Source organism: Moschus berezovskii, chromosome X (assembly GCF_049115385.1).
Source record: "Moschus berezovskii isolate FMDL1 chromosome X, NW_MosBer_1.0, whole genome shotgun sequence".
Taxonomy (NCBI): domain Eukaryota; kingdom Metazoa; phylum Chordata; class Mammalia; order Artiodactyla; family Moschidae; genus Moschus; species Moschus berezovskii.
The window spans coordinates 66,933,394-66,950,187 of record NC_142488.1 but is presented as its reverse complement, the minus strand read 5'-3'; the positions used below and the strand labels follow the sequence as shown (position 1 = coordinate 66,950,187).

Here is a 16,794-nt window from a genome sequence, read left to right as displayed (position 1 = left end):
ATTTCTTGTATTGACAGTATGCTGCAATTAATTTAAATGGGAAAGTTTTAGAAACAGTTTGTGTCAGAACTCCTGCATCTTTTTTCTCTTACTGTGTCTTATACAACACTCTCGAAGAAAGATTTCAGCTTTCCTACTTCTGAGATGTATAAATGAGTCTCGTTCTTTTAAAAGTCAGTTAGCTTACATGTAGTCTTCTTTGCTAAAATGAAGATAATGGTAAAGGTACTTGTCTAAGTCCCTGAGTATTGTTGGCATATTATTGTATGAACAAGTGGTTGATATACATTAAAATTTATCCATTAACCTGTTTCATTGCAGATTTGATGATAATTAAAAACTAGAAGTGGCATAAACACATAATAAACTCTTAAGAGAATAATTAAATAGATGATAAAGTATATCTATATAACATATATAGTTAAAACCAATGAAGGTTTTGTAGTTTGTGTAAAATAATGTTCATGGAAAGATATTAAGGCAGAAAAGTAGGTTTTATAGTGTAATCCCATTTTTATGTGAAAATTTATATACACACGTGTGTAAAATGTAAATGCATCATTTCCATTAAAATTTTTAAAACTTCTGAAAAGAAGGGAGTGTTGTGGCTAGTAAAAGCAATATGGTTATTTGACTTGATGTTAGGAGGGAGGTAATGTTTTAGGAAAAGGGTCCAAAAGTTTTTAATGATACAAAGGTAAGTCACATGTACTTTTCCTCTGATTTGTTGGCGTTTTAATTGACTGTGGGTCAAAATGAAAGTTATTGCATGGGTGGAAGCCAAATCATAATCTAACCATAATTAGGCAATCATGTTTGACTTGATAGCATAGATCTTAAATCTGGTGGGGAGAAGACATTTAAAGGTTTCAGAAATGGAATTTCATAAAATGACTATCTCCTGAAGATGAAAATGGTAAAATAGTTCATGTCAGGTTCAGGCTAAACATGAACTGGCCTTTTATAAGTTTATGTCTATGTATTGTTTTTATTTCAGCTTTTATATTTTCTTTCATTAAAAATTAACATACTTGTTTTTAAAAACTTCAAAAAGAACAAAAGTGTTAAAAGTGAAAAAAAAAAATAGACCTACTTAAGTTTCTCCTTCCTCTGGAATCCTTTAGGGAATTCTTCTTTTTTAAAGAGAATAGATCTGGGAAATGGAGGAACCATGCCTCAAGAGAATGGTCATTGTTTACAGTGTGATAGAATGATCACTGGATAGGAGTCAGGAAATTTATCTTCTAATCCCAGCTAGTCTTTAGCTCTGTGTTTGGAAAAAAAGTTACTTTGCCTCTCTGAACATCATTTTCTACCAATTTCAAGATGATAAGTTTGGACTTTGAAAATCAGGATACAGACACTTTTTAAAAAGATTATATATGACCATTGTTTGTGTGTTTGTGTGTGCATGCATTCCTGGAAAGGCTTTTTCTCTAATCATAAAAAATAGTTAATATATGAATCATGACATTTATAATTGAGAAATAAATGCTATACTTAATTGACATAGTATCCAGAGAATTGGGTATTTCATTTATACCTGCTATTCTTATATCACCCTGTTACACATATAACTGTAGAGCATTTCATCCGTGTTTAACTCACAGTCATAACTAGATTAAGTTATTATCCACTATTACAGAGAGAAGCATACAGCTGAAAAATAAATTCAGTTTCAGCTGCTCTTTCCCTTAGGTTACTGTCTTAGAGAAATGAAGTGATTTTTGACTACAGTTCTTTTAAGAACATCACTTATTGTCAGACAGAAGTGAAATTGGGATTATCCATAGAACAAATCTTGTAATTTATTTGGTATTTTGTAGAACAGCTCACTTTCCTAATTATATTTGGCATGGTCATTTGCTAAAAATATTAGTGTTATCTGGTTTTATTATATACCTTTCTTCTGAGTCATGCTTGGGGTGGGGTGGGGTAACCATGGGAGACACACATCTAAGGAAGCACTATCTTTTCACAAAATTTAATTCAGAGTGCCCTATCTCTCTGCCTGCCTGGTTAGTAACTGAACTTTGGAGATCTATCTAGTTGTGATAAACATGTTCTGTATGCCATAGGCCAGAGAAAGTCAGCTTTGATGGCAGATTTCTATACTGGTGCAGAAGAGAAATGTTTAGTTAACATTTTAAAATAAATAAACCAAAAAATAAAGAACTAAATCTATTAGCATATATGCATTCCACCAGTAGACTTTCTTTCTTGAACCTTGTATGGTCTTTTAATGTTTTCAACCAAAGAAATAGCACATGCGTTCAAAATTAATTGTAAAATCTTAATTACAGATGTATCAATTAAAAAAATAATTTTCTTCCATGAAATTATGAAGTGATTCAAGTGTTTATTGATGTGGCAAGATAAAAAGTTTGTTAACATAATAGCAGGTATCAAAATGGTTGGAATTGGTGTCAGCATTTGCTGTTGTACAGAAAAAAAAACAACTTAGGGCCTCGTGAGTTGAATTTTTCATCTTGAGTTATATAACAAACATTTGAGCTCCTACCCTGTGCTGGATTGTATACTATAGATATGGTTGAAGATGTAAAGACAAAATTCTTTGTAAGTGTGGGCTTCGTCTGTGCTAAAACTTATGGACGCATTAAGCATTATTTAATATAGGTTAAATTTAATGTGCTATATGCTTCCCTGTACCTTCCTTTGACCAGTCATTATGTTTTTTTTTTTAATTCTTGATGTGCTTTATTTTTTTTAATTTATTTTCTTGGAGGCAAATTACCTTACATTAATATATTGGTTGGTTTTGCCATACATTGACACGAATCCGCCCCGGGTGTACATGTGTTCCCTTTCTTGAACCCCCCTCCCACCGCCCTCCTCCCCATATCCTCCCTCCAGGTCATCCCCGTGCACCAGCCCCAAGCATCCTGTATCATGTGTCGAACCTGGACTGGTGATTCATTTCACATATGATAATATACATGCTACAATGCCGTTCTCCCAAATCATCCCACCTTCACCCTCTCCCACAGAGTCCCAAAGACTGTTCTATATACCTATGTCTCTTTTGCAGTCTCGTATACAGGGTTAAGGTTACCATCTTTCTAAATTCCATATATATGCGTTAGTATACTGTATTGATGTTTTTCTTTCTGGCTTACTTCACTCTGTATAATTGGCTCCAGTTTCATCCACTGCAATCATTAAAAGTGATTCAAATGCATTCTTTTTAATGGCTGAAAAATACTCCATTGTGTATATGTACCAAAGCTTTCTTATCCATTCATCTGCAGATGGACATCTAGGTTGCTTCCATGTCCTGGCTATTATAAACAGTGCTGCGATGAACACTGGAGTACATGTGTCTCTTTCAATTCTGGTTTCCTCAGGGTGTATGCCCAGGAGTGTGATTGCTGGATCATATGGCAGTTCTATTTCCAGTTTTTTGAGGAATCTCCACACTGTTCTCCATAGTGGCTGTACTAGTTTGCATTCCCACCAACAGTGTAAGAGGATTCCCTTTTCTCCACACCCTCTCCAGCATTTATTGCATGTAAACTTTTGGATAGCAGCCATTCTGACTGGTGAGAAATGGTACCTCATTGTGGTTTTGATTTGCATTTCTCTGATTATGTTGAGCATTTTTTCTTGTGTTTGTTAGCCATCTTTTCATCTTCTTTGGAGAAATGTCTGTTTAGTTCTTTGGCCCATTTTTTGATTAGGTTGTTTATTTTTCTGGAATTGAGCTGCAGGAGCTGCTTGTATATTTTGGAGATTAATCCTTTATCAGTTGCTTCATTTGATATTATTTTCTCCCATTCTGAAGGCTGTCTTTTCACCTTGCTTATAGTTTCCTTTGCTGTGCAGAAGGTTTTGATTTTAATTAGAGACCAGTCATTATTTACATTCCTTCATTAAATTCACTCAGTTTAGAAGGAGTGTTCTAAGGAAACTTGCTGTTAGAAGCTATAGAAAGTCCTTTTGTAAAGTGAATTAATTTGCCTTCTATATATCCAGGTTTTCATCTTTAATTTCTTAATAAACAGCTTGTGAATATTTTTTTTTGTTAGCAAGTGACATATCCATGGTTCACTTTAACCACCACTCCCCATGATCTCCATTTGTGTGTGTCTCTTTTATAATCATAATCATACAGAGCAGGAGTTTGGGGTCCTTACTGAGTATATAAGTGATTCCAAGTTTTAAGCTTTTAGTTTTTTAACCTTAAAAGACTGACATAAGACATCATGACTTTAGAAAAAGACACTTTGATAATAAAATGATAATGTATATCAATTTAAATTTGATCCTGGGTCCTTATAATATAATTTATACTTGAGTTTCTTACAGTTGAAATATAAGGACTGTATGTTCCTGTTAAACTGTTCTGTAGCTGTTTTGATTAATTTAGATTTGGTTTTTGTTAGTATAGAGGTTGGTAGCTAAAGTGATTATGAAAATAAAGTCATTAAGGGACTTCCCTGGTGGTTCAGTGGCTAAGACTCTGGTGCTACCAGTGCAGGGGGCTCAGGTTCAATCCCTGATCTGGAAGCTGGATCCCACATGCCACAACTTAGAGTTCTCATGCTGCAGCTATAAAGATGCCACATGCTACAGCAAAGATCGAAGATCCTGCATGCTGCAACTAAGAGACCTGGTGCAGCAAAATAAATAAATACAGGTGTTAAATATGTATGAACAGGAGTAGCCATGATTTTTAGCACCAGCATCTCTGAATTTAGCAGACTTATGTTAGCCTTTTTTTTAATCAACTTTGAAAAAAGCACAAAACAAAATGCATATGAAAAAATTAGAAAAATGTTGGAGGAAGAGAGCTTGAAAGATGAAAAGCAGTCCTTAAAAAATTGAACCTGTAAAGCATGCTGTATAAACATGACATTCTTACATAAGAGGCTTGTATTGCATGTATTGTGAATGTTTTCTAGGTAATTTATCATATATATCAGAAATATGTAGAGCGAGTTTCTAGTTTCTAGAATAACAGTAGGTCAAAGAACTATGGAGATATGATCCAGAGGGAGAAAATAACTATTATTTCAACCCTTCTAAACAGGACACCATTCTTGCAGAACTTCTTCAAATACATAAAGAACACATTGTAGGATATCATGAACATGATTCTCTTTTGGACCACAAAGAAGAAGAAGAGTTGACTGAAGAAGAAAGAAAAGCAGCTTGGGCTGAATATGAAGCAGAGAAGAAGGTAGTTCATCTGAAATGCTTTTTGTTGTTGTTTTTGTTGTTAGTCGTTTAAAAGAACAGTGGAGGAAGAAAAGGGTCACATTTGGAAAAAATAATAATATAGTGAATCTTCAGAAACAGAGTCCCCCAGGTTTGGGTGTCTGTTTATGGGCTTTTGTTACATTTGGTGGTAGACTCAAAGGAGAGGAGAGAAGAAAATGTTTTCCCTTAAAGAGTAGTAACCTCATTTCTGATTCAGTTCAGTTCAGTCGCTCAGTCGTGTCTGACTCTTTGCGACCCCATGAATCACAGCATGCCAGGCCTCCCTGTCCATCACCAACTCCCGGAGTTCACTCAAACTCATTTCTGATTAGCACTTGCTAAATTGAGAGATTAGTGGGAAGCTGTATATTTAGCATCACTTAACTTCTATCAACACCCTTACTGTAGTAACAGACATATAGGAACTTGAGTTTGGAGGTAGGGGTAAATGTTGATTTAGCATGTGTACCAAACTCAAAGTTTTGACCCATTATCAAAACACAAAAATACTGCATTATTGGACATTAATGTCAACCTCCAGCAGCAACTTTATTTAAAATAGTTCCACCTCTGTTTTAAATACCATCTCACTTGAGCAAAAATGTGCCTGAGCATGGGAAACCTTATCTTAATACCCGAATACTTTTTAAACTCCTAATTCATTGTACTAAACTTCTTTAACATTGTGATTTTAGGAGTCTCATCAGAATTCTCTGAGTTGCCCCATACTGTGGGAATTATCAGAAAAGAGTACACCTTTAGGGGTTAAAGCCTTCTATGTAATAAGATCTTGGTTTCGGATGAAAAGGGTGTTTTGTTTGTGTGTGAAAGAGTGTTAATAATTTCCTAGATCTGAGAATGTGGATTTTTTTCTCAACCAGTAGGTGATGTAGAATTTCAAGTTTTAAATCACAATGTGGAAAGTGCATAATTTTTTGTTTGTAGGGACTGACCATGCGTTTCAACATACCAACTGGGACCAATTTACCCCCTGTCAGTTTTAACTCTCAAACTCCTTATATTCCTTTCAATTTGGGAGCCCTATCAGCAATGAGTAATCAACAGCTGGAGGTAAGTTGTGAAGTACGAAAGTATTTTGCCTTGAATTAAAGGCAATTTCAAGTGCCTTGTTGTTGAGGGTTTCCTATGCAGGAATATCACATTCCCCAAAAGATTACCTCTGAATAGACCAAGAAATTTTTCTTTTATTTGTTGACCTTTTTGAACCAGCGTAGTTATAATAAAATGTGGTTTGTTCAGAGTACAAAGAAATCAGGCCTTGAATTAAAATAGTTTGAATTATTTTAATTAAGAAACAATAGGGTAGCTGACTGGCTAGAGAAATAGCACTTTCTTCAGTTATAAAATATTTTGAATAAAGAAATTACTTAATGTTTGAAAGTGGGATAAATACACACATTGATCTACATTCTAAAGCATTGTAGATGCAACTTTAAGTGTATGATAATGTACAGTATTATGAAATAATTTAAAAATAGGATCAGTGATGAGTTAAATAAGAAAGACTAAGTTTTAATATACCAGTAATTAAATAATGTAATTGAATCTGTGATTTTCTTTTTCAAATGTGCTTATGGAGTCATTTAAATTATTAAATTATTGGTGCAATAGAACCCAATTTTTATCTTCCTAACAAGACCCTCACTGATGAGTTTTACACCATTTTATTGATGCTGGATTTTGCTGTACTTTTCAATTACTTGAAGATTTTTAAGGCCACATGCTGTAAATTGGCAAGAGAAAGGCTCCCTATACTTTTAATTATTTATTTATTTTTCTTTATTTTTTTAGTTTATTTATTTTAATTGGAGGCTAATTACTTTACATTATTGTATTGTACATAATGTATTTTACCATACATTGACATGAGTCTTCCCTGGATGTACATGTGTTCCCCATCTTGAACCCCCCTCCCACCTCCCTCCCCTAAGCTGTCTTTTATGTGTCCTGATAAAGTTATTTCTTGCATTCTTCTAGGACCTCATTAATCAAGGAAGAGAAAAAGTTGTGGAAGCAACAAACAGTGTGACAGCAGTGAGGATTCAGCCTCTTGAAGATATAATTTCAGCTGTAGTAAGTTAATTGGCAATTGTCTTACACCAACTTGCAATTCTTATTCCCACCATTCATTCTGATTTTTGTTTTTTGCTTCACTACTTCTGTGGGGGAAAGACCGTAATTCTTATAACTTGATTTACAACAGTAAAATACTAGTAAACTGTATAATAGTGCCAAGCTATATATCTCAGTTTTATCTAGATGTTGGTACAAAAGAGAAATGTAAAATCGAAGAATTGGGAAATCAGTTAATCATGGAAATGTATGTGTTGTTTATATAAACATATTTTAATTACCAGTTGCATGAATTAAATCCAAATAGTTTTTCTCCAGGCATAGCTAACCCTTGTACAACAGTGGACAGTTTAGTACCTTGCTTTTATATCATCGTCTTCTTTAGAAAAGAAAAGGGGGAAAGAAAACTTTAAAAATACTGAATATCTTTAAGGACCATAAATATTTTAAATCATTTTCTTCAATTCTACTGCAATAAGGAGTAAATAGAAATTTTTCTTCTAGTGGAAGGAAAACATGAATCTCTCAGAGGCCCAGGTACAGGCGTTAGCATTAAGTAGACAAGCCAGCCAGGAGCTTGATGTCAAACGAAGAGAGGCAATCTACAATGACGTGTTGACAAAACAACAGATGGTAAGAATTCAGAGTATCTCTAGGTTGTGTTTAATTTTCTTGAATTTATAATAACGAGTTTGTGTGACATCTATGTTGGTATCTGTTCCCACATGTGGTTGGATGGATGGTCATTGGTTATTCCCAGAAGAAATTTAATTCATAAACCTAGTAATGTCAAATAAAGGTAATGTCTTGTTGCAAAGGAGCAACAGCTTCCCAACTGAATCTCCTTGAAGTTTACATAGCATTTCTTCCATATAATTTTACTTTTGTATATTCTGGACATCTAAAAAGGAATTTTTGCCAGACTTTTCTTACCACATTTACTAGTTTTAAACAACTTCCACAAATAAGTATACTTTTTAATATATTTAATTTGAGATAACAAGTGGAGCTATAAATGATATATGACACAGGTTCCTACTAAATTATGTAATTCTTTATAAGGCTAACACATTCCAGAATCCTTGATTATCTTTGTTAGCATGGTTGTTTGGCAGCCATCTACCTTGCACTGGGAAATTTCAACTCTTGACACCAGGGAATCAATTTCTGTGGAATGAATTTTACTTCGAAAGCACTGTAGAATTATGTGGTTTTAAATTATCTTAGGAAATCTGAGACATTGTAGGTAGGCAGGTAGGAATTACTCCCACTGCAAGTGCCTTTTCCCTTTGGTGTTTGTCACTAAAAGTGTTTATTTGTCTGTCATCATGTGAAATATTCAAAAGAAGAACAAAGAAAGAGACTTGACAAAAAAGTGCTGTAACTAATACTTGAGACTAATCACAGTTCAGGACAGGTTACTATAGCAACCAACTTAAATGCTGCTTGCACTACAATAGTTAAGTCATTAAGAGAATTTAGCCCTAAATGGTGTTACTAACTGGTTTCTACAGTAATGGTCCTGTGAATGCCATCAAATTAGTAATGGTGATAACAATAATATGTTTTTCTTTTGGTATGGTACCCCCTTAACAAATTGATTTTAACTCAAAATTTGATACTGCCTCTTTGAGACAGGTCATGCACTTGTAACAGCTCCCTTTTCTCTCCTTAGTTAATCAGCTGTGTTCAGCGAATACTTATGAACCGAAGGCTCCAGCAACAGTACAATCAGCAGCAGCAGCAGCAAATGACTTATCAACAAGCAACACTGGGTCACCTCATGATGCCAAAGCCTCCAAATTTAATCATGAATCCTTCTAACTACCAGCAGATTGATATGAGAGGAATGTATCAGTCAGTGGCTGGTGGTATGCAGCCACCACCATTACAACGTGCGCCACCCCCAATGAGAAGCAAAAATCCAGGACCTTCCCCAGGGAAATCAATGTGATTTTGCACTAAAAGCTTAAAAGATTGTTAAAATCATAGAAAGATCTTTTATTTTTTTAGGAATCAATGACTTAACAGAACTCAACTGTATAAATAGTTTGGTCCCCTTAAATGCCAATCTTCCATATTAGTTTTAAATTTTTTTTAATAGGGCATACCATTTCTTCCTGACATTTGTCAGTGATGTTGCCTAGAATCTTCTTACACACATTGAGTACAGAAGATCTTTCAAATTGTTTTCAGTGAAAACAAGTCCTTCCATAACATAACAACTCCACAGGTTTCCTCTCTAAATTTTTATGCCTGCTTTTAGTGACCATAAAATTGTCATAAATTAATGAATTTATGAAAGAATACTGGTTTATATATTCATTCTTTACATATAAAAACACACAGCTGAGTTCTTAGAGTTGATTCCTCAAGTTATGGAATACTTTTGTACTTATCCATTTCTTGACTAAAGTGATTGAAATGGTTTTAATGTTCTTTTGACTGAAGTCTGAAACTGGGCTCCTGCTATATCATCTCTGTGACTGAAAGTTAGAAACTAAGGGTTGGTTATCTTTGACACAGAATTGTGTGCAATATTGTTAAATACTACTGCTTTAAAACTTGGAGGAGTCTTACAGTTATCTTAGCATTGTATAAACAGCCTTAAGTACAGCCTAAGAAGAGAATTCTTTTTCTTCTTTAGTCTTTTCTGCCATTTTTATTTTCAGTTATATGTGCTGAAATAATTACTGGTAAAATTTCAGGGTCGTGGATTATCTTCCACACTTGAATTTTCTCTCTCCTGGCACTAATATAAGGCACATCTCTTAACTGCTTGGTGCCAGTGCTAGTGCTTCATCCTGTTGCTGGCAGTGGGATGTGGACTAACAAAATCAAGTTCTAGCATTTTAGGAGGTTAAGGATGACGTTGTGGTTGTTAGCTTCACACCCTGTTTTATAAACAACATCAAAATGGCAGAACCATTGCTGACTTTAAGTTCACATGGGGAATGTGCTTTAAAACAATTCCCAGTACTGTCAGTATTGTGAAGTAATTCCTCCTAAAGATAAGGATCACTGGCTTCTATGCGCTTCCTCTTCTTTTCTCTCATCAGTATGTTCTTTTTCCCAAACTGTATTTTCTTACGTAAATTATTTTATAAAGCTCAATTTTTTTTTAGTTTAGATCTGTGAGGCAATTTTCTAATCAAAATTCATCTAATGCCCTTTTATGAGGCTTTACATTGTCGTTTTTCTTAATCCAGGCTTGTAAAAATGACCTATATGCTTATTCATGTACAATTTGGTTGCTTGAGTTTCTTAAAGAAAAAGATTGTTAGACTATGAGAGTCAACTCAACATGGCGAAACCATTTTTGAGATGGCAATGTAACATGTAGTGGAAATAGCTAACAAATTCCAAAAAAAAAAAAAAAAAGCTGGGTGGAGGATTTGCTCTAGGTATCACTGAGTTAGAATGAGTTTAACATTAGCTAAAACTGTTTTGAGTTGTTTGGACAATTAAGAGATGTCCACTTTTATCTTGAAAGAACTAGCGGTAGAACATTCAAGAGTACTAAGTTTGTCATATAGAATTTTGAGATTTGGTGGATCCACCCTCCACCTTCCCATATTTGGATATTATGCCAGCCATATAATCAAATTTATTTCACTAGGGGGATGTGTTTTTACTTTAGAAGAAATAAAAAAGACAAGATTTGTGAAATAAATATTTGAAGACAGTATACTCTGGCCAGCTGTTATCAGTTGGTATTTCTACAAGTCCAGAATACTTTAAACCTGATTTACTCAACCTGGGAACTTTCACCATGGTCTGATTACTTGCTCAAAGACATAGATGTCAAAATTTTAGGCAACTTTCTAAACCTTTTTCATCATTAATTAAACTATGACTTAAAGAATAATACATAGAAAGGTTAATTGGAAATAATTTGGGATAAAACTTGGATCACTTTGCATACAATCTTCACTTGACATTTTAGCTACATAATATGTACTTTGAGTATAACATCAAGCTTTAACAAATATTTAAAGGTAAAATCATGTCAATAAGATACTAAAAGGCTCATTTTTATATTTGTTTTAGATGTTTTAAATAGTTGCAATGGCTTAAAAAATGATGATTTAAAATGTTGCTTGTAATACAGTTTTGCCTGCTAAATTCTCCACATTTTGTAACCTGTTTTATTTCTTCGGGTGTAAAGCGTTTTTGCTTAGTATTGTGATATTGTATATGTTTTGTCCCAGTTGTATAGTAATGTTTCAGTTCATCATCCAGCTTTGGCTGCTGAAATCATACAGCTGTGAAGACTTGCCTTTGTTTCTGTTAGACTGCTTTTCAGTTCCGTATTGAGTATCTTAAGTACTGTAGAAAAGATGTCACTTCTTCCTTTAAGGCTGTTTTGTAATATATATAAGGACTGGAATTGTGTTTTTAAAGAAAAGCATTCAAGTATGACAATAATACTATCTGTGTTTTCACCATTCAAAGTGCTGTTTAGTAGTTGAAACTTAAACTATTTAATGTCATTTAATAAAGTGACCAAAATGTGTTGTGCTCTTTATTGCATTTTCACAGCTTTGAAAATCTGTGCACATAATGTTTCATAGAAAATGTATAGCTTTTTATGTGCTATTTAATGGTGGTTCTTTTGCACATTTAGTTATTTAATATTGGGAGGTCAAGGAGTTTGGTTTTCGAATCTGTTATATACTAAATTCTGTAAAAGGAGATCTCAAACCTCAAAAATAATTTACATACCAGGAAGCCTATGTGTGTTTGTTAGTTTTGGTTGTCTGTGTGTAATCCAGCACCATTTCCTGCTTCCCAACGGCTGTGTCACTCATTTAAGTCAAGCAGACCTACCACTCCACAGTTGATACAAAAGCTGCTTATCATCCTGAAGCACTAGCAGGTTGATGGAAATTATCACCTGGCCTCCAAAGAAGCTGAATATTTTGCAGTCTTCCCTTAGCTATGCCCATTCTCCCTCTAAAATATCATAAAATCAGATACATATTTCTGTACCCTAAACAAAACTTTCAAAACTGTTACATATCCCAGTAAAAATTTTCCTTTGAGGGTGGCATGTTGTGCGATGTTTTAACAGTAAAATAGGTCATCCTTTTACATGCTTATTTTACTAACAATTACATTCAGGTTATTCCCCACCATGTTTCACCAGACTTAGTCTCAAGTGACTTTTGGCTATCTCCAAATCTAACCTTAAAAGAGATGAAAATTCTTCCACCATTGATTTTTTTTTGAAAAGCATGTAATCTGTGCCAATACAAAAGGAGTGACCAAGTTTCAGAAATGCTTTTTGTCTGTGCAACATTTTATATATGCTGTTATATGGAAGTGAATAAAAATTAAAAATCCAAAATATATACTGTTTCTAAGCTTAATATCTGTCAGGAACCAAACTGCCCACGTCACTCATGTTGGATCTAATAAAAGTATGGTCCTTCTTGCCCCTGCCTAAGAGTTTTCCTCCTCAAGAGTATGTGCTGACGTAAAATTTCTTTACATATACACTGCCACCCTCTCTTTGGAATAACATTCCTGATACATTGTGCTCACTTCACTAACTATGGGAATCACTCTTCCTCCCCTCTAGGGATCTGATAGTGACCACTGCATACCTTCACCAAGGGAGGTGTGACAAGGAAAGCAGCATATCAATTGAGGCCTTTGTTAAAAACAATAAAGATAAAGCTTTAATTGAAGGAATGAAAGGATGAGACGAATCCTGAAATACTGAAGACCCTCTTCATATTCAGAACTGCCCCATATTTCAAGCAGTCTCTACCCAGCAGCATTCTTCCACATTCTGCTCCTGAACATTATGCCCTCACCTCCTCCCTGATAGAAACAGGGAGGGGGAGCTTGGTGCCAATCTCCTTTATTAAATAGACTTGGCTCCCTCCCTGCAGACCTCACATCAAATATGTTGATTTTCAATAAAGGTGAAGAAAGATGACATGCAAGGATGGGGTTTGGTTCAGGTATATGAGGAGAAAGTGTATGAAAAGGAACAAAGGTAGAGAAGGATCAGGAAGAGACTAATTTGGAGTGGATTGATGGCGGGTCTTGAAATCCTGAATGGGTAATTCAATACAGAGGATAACAAGGGATTGTGAGGCAGCTGATGCGTTCAAAGTAGCAGGTAAAGATAGTGATTTGGGCAGGGGTAATTTGAATGGTTTAGAATGTAACGTGAAGAAAGGTTGCAGACAGGAAGATAGGTAATTAGGCATTCAGTGACCAGACTGCTAACAATTTTAAGGACAAAAGGCAAAATCATTAGAAGTTGTATAGAACAGTGAACTTCTTAAATTGTGAGAAAAACCTTATTTCCTTTTACCCTTCCCCAAGGAACCCGCTTTGTTCAGGATTTCTGACTTTAAATGCAAAACTTCACTTACTCTTTGTTTCCTTTCTCAAACCTAGTGGAAAATCCATAGTGGCGTTCCTGTTTCACAATTTTTCATTACTCCTAATTGTCCTGTGTACATATTTGCATAAAGTTTGGTCCATTTAACTAAGCTAAGTATAATTCTACTTCTTCCTCAAGCTAATCTTGAAAGGGCTAAATCCATTCTTGTTACTTTTTCTTGAGACCCATCTAGTCCAAGGGCTAGTATCTGTTGGTAATGTTACATTCACAAGCTTCCCTTCCTATTTTCAAAGTGCTTTGTGGTTATTATGTGTTTAACCTGTATACCACATATGAGAAAAGTGAGGAGAATAACTGCATTTTCCTCATGACAGTTAAGCTAAAAGACCAAATCTATTGTACTGAGGAGGCAGAAGATAAATTATAGTCAAATTATCTGAGTCGTTCATGTCTCATTTGGAAAATGGGACTATAATAATACCTTACTTTCTTGAATGCAGGAGGCCCGACCAGGTGATTTCTTGAGGTCCTTTTCAGCTCTTAAACGGTTTAGATGTGAGAAAACCACAATTTGAAGCCAAAAGGCGATGTGTTTGTCTAAGGTTACACAGTAAGTTTGAACAGAATTAGAAATCCCTCCCCTTTAGCTAGCCCTCCCCCATTAAGCTATACCTTTTCTTTTCCTCTGTTTAGAAAAATGAGAGGTCTGACAGGCATTTTAATGACAAAGCAGGTAAGTCAAGTTGTAATTGGCTCTAATTACTACTTCTACAAGCTGTAACCTCCTTTATCTTTTGCCCAGGGGCACTCAGAGCAATGTTTCTTCTTTCTTCTGGAACTCTGCAGAAAATGAAAAAACGTGTTTAAGGATCTGATTCTTATAGCTTGGTTACTTGATTGGGTTATATACATGACAAAACATCAAGGTAAATATAAATCCGCTTTTGTTAAGTCAACTTTTAAGCAAATAATTGGTAGCCTCCCATTTGATTGTTCATAACTATAAAGCCCAAATTAGGCCAATATTTAAATTGTCTGGTCTGGATAAAGTTTATAGTAAGTAGAAGGCAATATTGTCTTTTATTGACTCTTATGTAACACCACATGACATTTTTTGAGATGTAGGTTTTATAATGGTTTATTCTTGTGATGAAAACTACAAAAGCTAACAGAAGAGTGAAAGGGTGATTATTTTCTTTGTAACTGCTTGTTCCTACATGCCAGTAGCAAAGCAAGTAGAAGCTTGTGTCTAGTTCGCTAATACATTTCAATGGGGAAAAAAAAAGTTGTTAATATAATCATTTGCAGTCTTGTTAGTTCATTCTCAGTTCTTGGTAGGTTTTCAATAATAAAACATGGAGGTTGGCCTTCAAAGGCTTTAGTGATACAGGCTTTCTTGGACCCTATCCTTAGCAAAGTAAACCTTTTATTATGTGTTTCCGCCCTCTCTTTGCATATCTTCCACACTTTACTGGATGTGCTAAGCTCAAACGTACCTGCCTGCAATTTTCCCCTTCTCCAAACTATCATTTCACCACCCATACATCCCATACACACACACATACCTCAGTGTGTGTGTGTTTGTAGGGGAGGCTTATAGAATCATACAATGCTAGAGATGGTACAGGTCTTAGAGACCCTGTAGACTATTTCTTGCCTGGAGAATCCCATGGATGGAGAAGCCTGGTAGGCTACAGTCCACGGGGTCGCAAAGAGTCGGACACGACTGAGCGACTGAACAGAACAGAACAGAACAGAGACTATCACTCTATAGTCAGAAAATAAAGGTCCAGAGAGGGAAAGATACACAAGGGCACCTTTATTTTCTAGCTTCTATTCCATTTCATTCCACTCTTCAGTCGCTCAGTCGTATCCGACTCTTTGCGACCCCATGAGCCACAGCACGCCAGGCCTCCCTGTCCATCACCAACTCCCGGAGTTCACTCAATCTCATGTCCATCGAGTCGGTGATGCCATCCAGCCATCTCATTCTCTGTCCCTGTCTCCTCCCGCCCCCAATCCCTCCCAGGATCAGACTCTTCCAGTGAGTCAACTCGTCGCATGAGGTGGCCAAAGTATTGTTCAGATGCCCCCTATTGCACCAGTATCCCAATTCATTTTTTTTTCAATCTGCCTGACCACAATAAGCAAATTTTCAGAATAATTGGTACTGAACTCAATTTTAAAATGAGAACCGTTTGTGGTAGAGGGGCATGTGGACCAAAATGACAGGGAAACAAATTCCTGTGTGGTAACTGTAAAATGGGATATTTATTTTTCTTTTTTCACCACACTCAGCACAGTTTAGACCAATAGGATCTAGAAGCACTGTTCTGCTTTCTGGATCTCCACGTCCTTCAGAGTCAAAGATGGAGTAATTCAGCCTTCCTCAGATGAGGTAAGTTGATGTACCAAGTACTTCAAAATCCTCTATTTCAAATGAGAAATGCTGGTGTATTCACAAGGAAACAAAACAGAAAGCTCTGTGTTAGTGCAGTGATGTCTGTTAGGATAGGGGCAACTAATGACTATTGACTATAGAGATGTGCCAGAAGGATCATGAATAGTTTACATATTTCCAAAGAACTAAAACAGCAAAATGATTTTAATATGCTAGAATTTGGGGGTCTTGTTCTAGATTATAAAGTTGTACAAGTTAGTTCACCTCACTGAATCTTCTTTCGCACAGCAATAAAGATTTATTGAATGCCTAGTATGTGTCAGGCACCATGACTAGTCACTATCCTGTTTTACCGATGAGGAAATAGGTTTAAAATAATTACTCACTCAGTGTCACGTGACTAACTGGAAGAGGCAGAATTCAAGAGCATGTATCTGATTCTACTTTTGCCATTATACAAGCTTGTCTTCAAGGTATTTCCTTCTGTGTCTCTTCAGTGGTGCCTAGAGAGTTTGGCTTTATCCTCTCATTTCCTCCTGTGATCCAAATAGAAGTGTCTGAAAAATCCAGTGTGAGTACTTTGAAATATGTTTTAAGATACCTGAATTCATTTTTAATACAGTTGACTTCCTTACAAGTTCTTGTAGGCACCAACTGAGAATCCTAAAGATAGAACTATTCTGAACTAAGTTTACTTTTCTTTTTTTCCACCTGA

The 16,794-nt window shown here is 35.4% G+C and overlaps 1 protein-coding gene across 8 annotated transcripts in view; it reads left to right on the top strand.

The window, feature by feature from the left end:
• Positions 1-11,847, top strand: part of ATRX (ATRX chromatin remodeler) — a 298,228-nt gene extending 286,381 nt beyond the window's left edge. For 7 of the 8 annotated variants that reach the window (XM_055438642.2, XM_055438638.2, XM_055438636.2 and 4 more), the window contains 5 exons: positions 5,051-5,200; positions 6,166-6,291; positions 7,219-7,314; positions 7,819-7,947; positions 8,990-11,847. In XM_055438642.2, coding sequence (XP_055294617.1) covers positions 5,051-5,200; positions 6,166-6,291; positions 7,219-7,314; positions 7,819-7,947; positions 8,990-9,268 — 780 coding nt within the window. In that variant the 3' untranslated portion in view covers positions 9,269-11,847. The remainder of the gene's footprint in view (positions 1-5,050; positions 5,201-6,165; positions 6,292-7,218; positions 7,315-7,818; positions 7,948-8,989) is intronic. The other variant, XM_055438643.2, reaches the window with a different exon arrangement.
• Positions 11,848-16,794: the final 4,947 nt, after the last annotated feature.